The sequence below is a fragment of the Cryptomeria japonica genome, chromosome 7, assembly GCF_030272615.1.
Source record: "Cryptomeria japonica chromosome 7, Sugi_1.0, whole genome shotgun sequence".
NCBI lineage: Eukaryota > Viridiplantae > Streptophyta > Pinopsida > Cupressales > Cupressaceae > Cryptomeria > Cryptomeria japonica.
Window position 1 is genome coordinate 293,005,500 of NC_081411.1, and position 12,002 is coordinate 293,017,501.

At 36.8% G+C, this 12,002-nt stretch overlaps 1 protein-coding gene across 1 annotated transcript in view; it reads right to left on the reverse strand.

The window, feature by feature from the left end:
- Positions 1–2,959: 2,959 nt before the first annotated feature.
- LOC131037075 (G-type lectin S-receptor-like serine/threonine-protein kinase LECRK4) overlaps positions 2,960–12,002 on the reverse strand; it is an 83,742-nt gene continuing 74,699 nt past the window's right edge. The window contains exon 5 of the mRNA XM_059208569.1: positions 2,960–3,088. Within this exon, the coding sequence (XP_059064552.1) occupies positions 2,960–3,088 (129 nt within the window). The remainder of the gene's footprint in view (positions 3,089–12,002) is intronic.

Sequence of the window (12,002 nt, forward strand, 5' to 3'; positions counted from 1 at the left end):
CTAGAGCTCACTACCCAAAATAGAATGACCAGAAGGATACAACCCTGAGGGAAGGTTCACTAACTTACAATAATGATTAGACTACAATCTAGATTACATGAACTATAAATATAACATTTCCTTATGCCTGATGATAGTTTTGGTTAAGCACATTTGTCTTCCCTAGAACACTCCAATCTCTATTAAAACACAATGCTGAAGGATAAATCCTCTTAAGAACCAAATATACCACTCTTTGATAATGCAAACACAATACCGATAAACAATTTATATGACTTCATCACCTATATATACAATTCATCAATTTTGACAACAATGTCGGCTAAACCCTCAACTCATAATTATAAAATTACATCTCACGATATAAAGGTTGACCATCAGACCAATATAATGATATACAAGACATAACATGGACCTAAATCAAACCCTCAAACATGCAACACCACATAAATTATGCCAATATCAACCGCAACATACTACATCACCAGGAATACTGCATAACATGAAGAATATCACCGACTCAATAAAATCACCAAAAACCAACAAGCACATTTAAACCATCCACAATAGCTGCAACAACACCACTTATCAAATCTTTATTGATCAACATCTGAAACTCAAGAACACTCAAACAATAGCAAAGTGGACTATAAAGATAGCTTCCAGAGCACAAAATCATGAACCATCTAAAATATAGATGCACATGAACATCCAAAACAATCTCCCAAAATCATAACTCAAGATCAGATCACACTAGAATATACCAGAGGAAATATCGAACTCTGCAAAACATTGATAAAAAACTAAGTTGTAAACCGGATCATATGATATGATCAATTAAGCTTTTGGATCACTGAAATCAATACAAAAGGATGTAATGATACAAGAAATACTCCATAAACTGAATCATGATCTCAATAAACCAATTTGCAATCATGGTTGCAATAAATCACATGAATATGTTGACATTAATGACAACAACATATCTTAGCAGCAACAATGTCCAACACTTCCCATCTTTATGTACTTGGACAATACCTTTAGAAAATTCAAACGCTCTATTTTAAATATTATTAGTTAGAATATTTTTTTCTAAATTACCTCTAGCCCACTATTATAATCATCACAAAAGTCCTCAAGGTGAGGTGCATTCTTGAATTATGCCCATACATATTTATACATTTGTCCCTTTGGAATAAAGGAGGTCCTTTTGTAATAAGATTAAAAGGTGAACCTATAGATATTTCCACCGAAACTTTTAGCATTGGATAAATTATTTTAATTGTAAATATTTATATTAATGGTGAATTGAAGCCTGGCTCTATACTTCTCTATTATTTCCTTTCAAGTTTCACATAACTTATTCATAAATTCAAATAGTATAGTTCTATCACTCTTTTTTTTGTAAACTCTATGGTTATGAGAACTTAGAGAAATGGATGAAATACATTCCTCGGATTATTTTTACCTTGGTATCTTACAAACTAAACATTATGTGCATGTATCCTTCAAATATTCTAATTGAGAAGATGATGAAGGGATCAATCACCCTATTAAATTTATCATATGCTTCTCTCACTACTAGATGATGGTAATATTGAACTCCAAATTTTCCTAGTCCTTTCAAATGTAATAAAGTTAAGGCAGTGGAGAAATTTCCTACACTAACCTTTAGAGGAGGGTTATGCCAAACTTTTAAAATCTTTACAATAGTTACTAAAAATTAATAGAAATAAACATAAAAAACATGCACACCACTATACCACATGATTTATGTGGGTAAAACCCTCTTAGGAGAAAAATCCCACACTCTAAAAGCCACATAATATATTATTTAGATATCAACAATGGATTACAATATACTTGTAGAGAAAGATTTTGAGATGAGTATTACCAATGAAGATTAAGAGGGAACTCAACAACTGTCAAGCACTTAGAATATATCACAATACATGGCCACAATACAATTTTATTAAAAAATAGGGTTATCTTCTAGGGTAATAAGAGCACACAAAATATCCACCATTAGATTTGTGACCTCATGATAAGAAATAGAGATTTGTAATGCTAAATTATAAATAACATTTGTTTTTGTTTTTGATAAGGATAAATTGGTTTTACAAGGACCCAAAACCTAAAGTTTTACAACAACTAGCTAGCAGCCAATCCAGCAAGAAACAACAACAAAATAGGGGAGCAACCCCGACTAGAAACAAAGACAAAAGAAACACAGACAATCAAGCCAAAGCAAAAAATCTCTCAGCTAAGCGGGAGCACTGGATCCTTGTTCTTTTGGATGGAAATCCTATTGATTTCCTCAAGCTCCTCCATGATGAATCTAGAGGTACCCTTGTTGTTGCTTCTGCTCCTAGTTTTGGAACTGTGTCCAGTGGTTTTTCTATCTCCAGCAGCCACATCATCTCCTCCAATATCTTTCACTAGGTCATTGTCGAAGGATCTATAATCAGCAACCATCTCATTAATCTTTTCAAGCCCCTCAATGTTGTTGTTCATGGATTCTTTACTAATGTCGATAATATTCTTGATATTTTTCTTAATCTCATTCATGGAATTTTCCACCTTATCAATCCTTTGTTCATGGTTACATTTCATTACCTCAACATTCAGAGAGTTTTTTTGAGTCATGATCATGAGTTTTTTTAGCTTGTTGGGTTTAGGGGAAGTAGTAAAAATGTCAATTATTTTTGTAACCCCCATCTTGAGAGTGTCAATTTCATGCTCGACCCACTTCCAGCAGCACTCCTAGCTTCTAGTGGCTTCCATGACAAGATTCATCAAACTACCATCTTTCCCCTGATTATCTTTCTAGACATTGATAGGGATGTCCAATTTAATCCCTTGGTCCATAATCTTTGGGTTGTGATCCTTCGCCGCCAAATTTTTCTTTTTGGTGACAGGTTCGGCCTTGGAGATCAACTTACTGTTGGTTTTGTATTTATTAGCTACCAAGCATCTCAGGAGTGACCATCTTTTCCTTTTCATCTTTAGGTTCATATTCAGGGTCATCAACAGGAACCCCACTATCGTCGAGGTCAATCTTTGAATCAGAGACATCTTGGACCTCCGTCTACAGACCAATCTCAAAAAGTGAGGCACAATTTCAAGGGATTTGGCGTGTTCCATTGTAAGGACAATAATTCCCTCATGAAGAATAGGGTTGTTAGGGTTTTTTAGGTTCTTTTTGAGGCTATTTTCAAGAGAAGAGGCAAGATAGTAGGCAATAAAGATAATTTTATAGTGGCAAAAATGATTTAAAATAGTGAAATGGTAGGAGAAGATACTTGCATACTTGCCATCAAGGGTGATATACCTCATTATAAACTCTATCATGTCATCCCATGGGGCCATGAGGTCTTTTCTATTATAGCCACCATCAGCCATCTTGGTGACTCTGGAGCGCTCCTTGTCTTTGTCAAAGAAAATCGACAAGTCCTCGTCCCCAGTTTTTCTATCCCTATAAAACCTTCTTCCAGTTGTAGCCAGACCAGTGACCATCACCACCAAAGTTTCATCAATCTAATAATTGGCACCATAAGCTCTGAGACTCCCTTTTTTTCATTTTTTAACAAAGCCCTCCGTAATCAGAGGAGAGGGACCATGAAGCTGGTCTAGGTAGGGGATGAGACCACCATCGACGACTTCATGCCAAACATCTTTATTATTTTTCCACTTCTCGCAAGTAGAGGGCTCTTGGATGTTCTTATCCCCTCCCATTATTCTCCTAGTTGCCAAATAATAGGAGATCACTATCGCCAACCAGTCACAAAAAATGGGTCACACGCAAAGGATATCAAAATAGTAGTAGAAAAACAACACAATGAGATAGGAAAACTAGTCACTAAGGAGGTTTCTAGACTTTTGATTAGGAAAAACAAGAAAGATTTGTTTCCCTATCAACTTAGTCATGTCATGATGTGGGATCATTGACTAACGTAGTAATCGTTACGTGCCACATCGCATAGATTTTTGGGGAAAACATCCCTACTACTCCACTAGTTGGTTGCCATGTATCCCACCACCAGATTGGCCAGTAGATCCGTCGCCTTGTTTCCTTCTCGATATATGTGCAAGATTTTGAAATCTGTTAGATCATTAATTATATTTCGGCAGTCCTTGATTGGGCTGGCAATCATCCAGCTAGGATCTGTTCGACCACTCAAGTAGTTGACAGTGTTTAGCGAGTCGGACTCTAGCCACACTTTAGTAAACCCCTCTCTTTTAGCCATGTGTAGCCCAATGTGGGCAGCATTGGCTTCTGCATAGTGGTTAGTCTGGGTGCCTAGGGGGAGTTCCACCATGGAAACCAATAGACCAGAGTGATTCCTAGCCACTCCCCCGCACCCAGTCAACCTAGGATTTCCTTTAGTTGGCCCATCCATATTGATTTTGATCCATCCCATAGGGGGAGGAAGCCATACAACATTTTGTCTGCACTGCTTGGTTTTGTGGACTAGGTTGGCAACGTTCCAATAAATTTGCCACCGATTGATAGTATCCCAATCCTCCTAGAGAGTAGGAATGGGGGAATCATTCTTTCTACTGGGGAAGCATGGAGAAAGTTCTCGTTGATAGCATTGTGTATTCTAACAACGACAACGAAAGGAGGAGTTTACAAGTCCCTGATAACTCTATTGTTTCTTTCTTTCCAAATGCCCTAGATAATATGAGGAAGAGATAAATTCCAAAGAACACCTAAGGCTTGATTATCAGAAGGGTATTTCCATTCAAACCATATTTGCTGAGTAGAAACAGGGAAGACCCAGCCAATGTTAAAAATGTTAAGGAAGTGATTCCAGATATCTTTGGCATAGGTGCAATGCAGTAGAAGATGGCCAAAATTTTCCTCCACCTCTTTACAGAGAAATCATTTATTAGAGAGAGGAATACCTCTTCTACAAAGATTATCAATGGTAGAGATCTTGCCCTGCATAAACAACTAGAAAAAGATGTTAATTTTAGAAATTAGGAGTTTGTTCCAGATACCTGCCCAATAGGGGGGGAGAAGGATCTAGAGATGAACTTATAGGCATCAACAACTTTGAACTTCCTAGAAGAGGAGAATTTCTAGAACACTTCATCCTCCCCCTCCCCTTGAGACACCATTTTCCTAACATCAAAGTGGTGCCTAACCTTTTCAATCTTGGAAACATAAATATTTTTAAAATAAATTTTATAATATTGGAGTTCATTTAGAACACCTTTTACTCCTATAATTTTATTAGTTATTTGTAGGTTGTTTGACTAATGGGAATCTACTTACAATTTTTTTTTCTTGATCTTCTAAGATGTTAATGATTCGCTTGAAAATATCTACACACGGAAGTCACTTCTAATGTATTCATTAGGGATTTTTGAACTTCTATACTTAATTAGACACCTCTTCTTTAAGATTTTTAAATAATTATTACATTCCTCCCTATATAGCTATAGCCTAGTATTCATATTCAAATAAATGGTACTATTATGTTTAGGAATTTGTAATATTTTATCAATATCATTTTGGGTATAAATTTGGGAATGCACTTCCTTTTCTACTTTTATGATATTATTAGTGCTAGGATTTTAATGTTTTATATATAACATGATAATTTATGGGTACTATAATAAAGTAGGAAATCATACTAGATTATTTTATTTTTTCAACCATGAACTTTGCTCTTCATGTATTTTATTCCCCATACATCATGTTCTTTAAATTATGTAGGTTAAGGTGGCCCAAGTGGATATCTATAATTTCATAAAGGTTGGATGTGTTTTTTGAAGTATGATAAACCAATTGAAGTTCACAATTCATCGTTCAAAATTAAGTTTTAGATGTATATTAATTAGTTCATGACCCAAAAAATTCATAATTGTGAAAAATTATCTTTAATATTGCTAAATTTTAAGTGTTCTAAACTTTTATGGAAGTTCAAGAATTTGGTGAATTTAGGAAATTTTGGAAGATAGGCATATGTCCTAAAGGAATCAACAAAATTAAAGTATTATTTTATATCTTCATAGGTGTGAAGAGTGTTGGCATATGTGCAAGAGTATGATGACATGATGATATTGTATGTTGTCATTGATGTCAATATGCTGAGAAGTGAACCGGTATACCGGTATATTGAAGTTAAGCATCTGGCAAAGAGAACTAGTATGGTGGTGTAAACTGGTATATGTGCAATAGGTGAAGAGGTATGTTTGTCCAAGTGAACTGGTATGTTGAAATGTGAACCGGTACATGGAATGTGGTAGGACTACCGATTGGTAGTATTAGCTTTAGGGTTTTCGGTTGAAGTGTTCCAAGCCTATGTGATTCAACCGATGATATTGTGTGATGAGTTAGCATTGTAGTGAAGATCAGATCATGTTGCCACATCAGCCTTGTGCGCATGAAGGATCTTGCATGAAGGAGATTGATCCTATCTACCTCGGGAATGTGTGAAGTCCCTGTAAATGGTGGAGAACATGTGATGGGTTATCGCCTCCATGAAGCGGTGAAGAATGAATGATGGAGAATGTCTTGAGATCTATTCAAGATCGTTGTATTCAAATGCAAAGTGCTCAATGGTCAGGATTGAACTGATCAATTGCTTAACCTAAATGTTTAGGGCTTAAGGTTTATGCTTCTGACCTATCTGTTTTCTATAAGGTCAATGTTGTGTTTCATGTTGAGGTTGTTGGCAAATGGTGTGTGTGTATCTAAGTGCAAAGATACATGATTCTTTCTAGACCAGATAAGAGGATTGATACCTGCATAGTGTGTGTGTAGAAGGAAGGAACTAAAGTGGATTTGCATTGGCGTTGAGTGCTATTACTAGATCATTGTAATACCTGTTGATCTTTAACTACTTCAACAGTTGGAAAATCCCTTAACCTGGTAGCTTTAACCAGCTTGTTGTAAATCCTTTAATAGAGTGACTCAAAGTCATTGAGTTCATAAAATCCTCTAACAAGGTAACCTCTAACAGGGTTTAACCCTTAATCGGGCATTCTAGCCATCCCTTAACCGAGTGATCCCTAACAGGATCGGTTCCTAATAGAACCTGTTGTAATAGTCTTTAACCGGACTAGTCTCCTAACAAAGAAGACTTCTAAAGAGTTCAAAAACAACTTGTGGGTATTCATCCCTAGCGTGGTTTTTCCCAATTGGGTTTCCACGTAAAAAATATGTGTGTCATGTGTCATGCCTCTTTCATGTCATGCTTTGTTATTTTCTGTCAAGTGGTGAATCATGTTATGCTAGTAAATTATTGTATCTCTAATGATAGATTATCTATTTATGCATAAGAATAAAGTGGAAATGAGGGAGTAGGTTGTATGGAAAGCTAAGTGTTGTTGGTTTATGTCTTTCCCAGTAGCATTGTGTTTAACCGGTAGTAATCTGGTTCTGACAGGTGTTAGTGATTGCCAGTCAAGTTTACTGTTTGCAGTCAAACTGGTTAGGGAAAATATTTTGTGCCTATACTAATTCACCCCCCCCTCTCAGTACCAATTTTGTACTCATCGTTCATCATTGAGTTATCAATTGGTATCAAAGCATCTTCTAGGTCCTCTGTGTTGTAAGCTTAACTGCTTGAGGCAAAGATCCTACACTAATGATGAAGAGGGAAGGTCCAAAGTTTAACAAAGATAACTTAAAATATGGAAGGATGGAATGAAGATATACATCAGAAGCATGGGTGCTCAACACTGGAGCTATGTTGAGAATGCTTATGTTATCCCTATCGGTATTCTCACCGATGATCAAAAGAGAGAGATTCAAGAGAATGGGCAAGCCATGGAAGCCCTAATCAGCAGTTTATTTGACATTGAGTTTATTGATGTTCAGGATAAAGAGAATCCTAAAGAAGTATGGGATGCCCTTGAAAATATCTATGGCGGTGATGAGCATGTGAAACAAGATAAGGAAGAGAGCCTTAGGGGAAAGTTTGAAGACATGTAGATGGTTGAAGGAGAGACCAATCAACAATATGGAATAAGAATCAAAACTGTTGTTGGAGACATCAAGAGTGCAGGTGGTAAAATGGAAGATTCCACAGTTGTTAGCAAAGTTTTGAGATCCTTATTACTGGTCTATGCAATAAGGGTTGCTGCTATTCAGGAGTTGAGGTCTGCAGACAAGACAAAGGTATCCCTAGACTCCATCATTGCAAAGCTAACAACTTATGAGCTAAATAATTATGATGGTAGTATTCAGAAGACTGAATCAGCCTTCAGAGCATCTATTGTACTATCTAGAAAAGGCAAAGAAGCTAGTACCAGCTGTGAACAAAGACAAAGTAGACAAATGGATGATGAGGAGATTCTGATGGAATTTGAAGCTCTTCTTGCCAAGAGACTTCCCAAAAGAACTGGTAAATATAGAGGTAAGCTCCCTTTGAAATTATTTTCTTGTAACCAGATACGACACATTGTTGTAAATTTCCCTAATAGTGATAACAAGGACAAACCGGAAAGGTTCAAGAAGTTCAAAGGAGGAAACCAAAGAAACTATTTTGTAGCAGTTGATGAAGGTGTCACTAATGAGGAATCAGAAGATGAAGAAGATGAAGATATTGTGTTTGTTGCAGTCAAGCAAGATGTGTCAGACAAGAAGGCTCTTGTCTCCCACTTTGATAATTCCAATGAGTGGATTATTGACAGTGGTTGTTCTCACCATATGACTGCTGACCAGAGCAAGTTTCTATCTTTGGAAGAGTATGATGGTGGTGTTTTCTATTTTGGTAATGATGCACCTTGTATGGTCAAAGGCAGAGGGTCTATTTCTCTAAATGGAAAGAGCAGTGCTGACAATGTGTATTGGGTGGAAGGTCTAAGACACAATCTTTTGAGTGTTGCCCAGTTGAATGATAGTGGAATCACTCTAGAATTTAAAAATAGAATGTGCAAAATCAAAGGAAAGAATGGTGAACTGATGACCATTGGTAAGCAGACCAAAGGTAATCTATTTCAGTTGAATGCAAATATCAGTACATGTCTTATGGCTAAGTTTGATGATAGTTGGATATGGCATATGAGACTCTGCCATGTAAACTTTGATAACATTGTGAAGGCCAGTAAGACCAAGGTAGTTAGAGGATTACCTATGCTAAGCAAACCAGAAAATCCTCTGTGCAGAGAGTGTCAACTAGGGAAAATGTCTTCCTCAACCTTCAAAGGTAAATCTTTCACTGCAGACAATTTACTTGATCTTGTGCATACTGATTTGTGTGGTCCTATGAAAACTAGGAGTGTGGAGGGAGATAGGTATTTTATGATTCTAATAGATGATTGCTCAAGAATGATGTGGGTCACATTCTTGAAGGACAAATTTGAAACTTTTGGAAAGTTCAAAGCCTTCAGAGAACTAGTTGAAAAAGAAAGCGGTAAGAGGATTAAGTTCTTAAGAACTGATCAAGGAGGGGAATTCACTTCTGGTGAATTCAAGAAATATTGTGAGGAGAATGGCATCAAGAGGCAACTGTCTACCCCCTAAAATCCATAGCAAAATGGATTAGTAGAGAGGAACAATCAGACTATGGTTGAAGTAGCTAGAACTATGCTGATCCAAGGAAAAGTTGCTCACACCTTTTGGAGAGAAGTGGTGAGCACTGCAGTCTACACAATGAACCAAGTACTCATCAAGAAAGGTAAGGATAAGACTCCTTATGAGTACTGGACTGGTAAGACACCGGTGGTAAGCTACTTTAGAGTGTTTGGTAGAAAATGTTATATCAAGAGAAGTGAACATCAGAGCAAGTTTGAGGCAAAATGTGATGAGGAAATATTCCTAAGATATTCCACCAAGAGTAAAGCTTTCAAATGCTTCAACAATAGGACTTGGAGAATTGTTGAAAGCATAAATGTTAGGATTGATGAAAACTCTAGGAAACCTGAGGAAACTGACAGTGAGCAAGTAGGAGATGAACTAGTGGTAACCTTCTAGGAACCGGTTGCAAATCAACCCAATACCAGTCATTGTGCTCCTACACCGGTGGATGCTGATGTTGATGAAGATGAGGATGAAGAAGAAAAGCAAGAGGAATCTGTTAAGAACATACCTAGGTATGTCAAACTCAATCATGATCCAAAGCAAATCATAGGAGACAAGGATGCAGGAATACTTACAAGAAGAAAGGTCAGGGAAAACTCATGTATGATCTCTGAATTTGAGCCTAAATCATTCAAAGAGGCACATAAAGATGAAGAATGGATCAAGGCAATGGAAGAGGAACTTGATCAGATAAAAAAGAATGGTACATGATCCTTGGTAACCAGACCAAAGCATAAAAAATGTCATTGGCACCAAATGGGTTTTCAGAAATAAGTTGAATGAAGATGGGACAGTGATAAGAAACAAAACCAAACTGGTGTGTAAGGGGTATGCTCAAGAAGAAGGAGAAGAATATACAAAATTGGAAGGAGTTCATATGCTTCTTGCATATGCAGCTTTAAAAGGATTCAAGGTTTACAAAATGAATGTAAAATATGCATTCCTAAATGGAATACTTGAAGAGGAGGTGTATATAGAGCAACCAGATAGATTCACCCTATCAGAAGATATTGACATGGTGTGTAGGCTACATAAAGCCTTGTATGGACTAAAGAAAGCACCTAGAGCATGGTATGAATGCTTGCACTCCCATCTTGTGAAGATTCGATTTGAAAGAAAAAGTGAAGATAGAAATATCTACTTGAAATTAGAAGGAGATCATATTCTGATCTGTGAAGTATTTGTTGATGGCATCATCTTTGGAGGAGATGACAAGATGAGTCATAATTAGATGAGATGAAAAAGGAGTTTGAGATGTGACTTATATGGGAGATTAAGTTCTTCATTGGACTATAGAGTCAACAAATGAAAGATGGAATCTTTATCACTTAGTCCAAGTATGTCAAAGAAGTGTTGAAGACTTTTGGCATGGAAGACAGCAAACCAGTTGGTACACCGATGGTGACTAGTTGTAAATTATAAAAAGAGGATGACTCAGTGGTGGTAAATGAGAAGGAATATCGATCAATGATTGGTAAGTTACATTATGTAGTGCACAAAAGACTAGACATTGCACATACAGTGGGAATTACCGCTCGATTACAGAAAAGCCCAAGAGAATCCCACCTAATAGCAGTCAAGTGGATTCTTAGATATCTGAAGGGAACTATATAGTATGGATTGTGGTATCCATACAACAATGACTTCAGTCTCAAAGTGTTTACTGATGCCGATTGGGTTGGTAATGTGGATGACTAAAAGAGCACAACCGATGGTGCATTCTTCCTTAGTGGTAGACTAGTCTCATGGATGAGTAAAAAGAAGAGTCATATCTCTCAGTCTACAACAGAAGAAAAGTATGTTGCAGCTTTTATGAACTGCACCTAGACTATTTGGATGAAGCATGTATTGAATGGCTTCAAAGTTCCTTTATCTGAACCAATAAGTATATTTAGTGACAACACAAGTGCAATTAACATCTCCAAGAATCCGATTTTGCAAGCTAGAACCAAGAACTTTGAGCTCAAGTATCATTTCTTGAGGGTGAAGGTTCAGAACAAGGAGGTTGTATTGGAACATGTTTCCAGTAAGTAGTAGTTAGCAGATATATTCACCAAGCCTCTACCAAAGGCTTCATTTACCTATTTGAGAGGTGAATTAGGGGTGCTGCCCCTTCAAGAGGTAAACTAAAAGTATGTGCTCCATGTTGTCTTCAAAATCTGATTCCCTTTAGTATCCTTAGAATAATATGATTCAAGCTTGGTGTAGAAGAGACATCGGAGATAAAGAAATTCTCAAGACAACATATGACAAGGTTTGGATAGACCTTCTACACTTTGGGCTTCCTCGGAGCCCAGGTGGGTATACCTTTGTGAATTAAATTCACACTTTCAAACAAAAACCCATAGCAAACCAGTCCAGAAAACCAGTGGATTTATTCACCTTGAAATTAACTGAAAATAAAGGATGGAAATTATACTTAAATTCAGCATTTCGATCAGTAAAGCATGCAATAAACAACTTT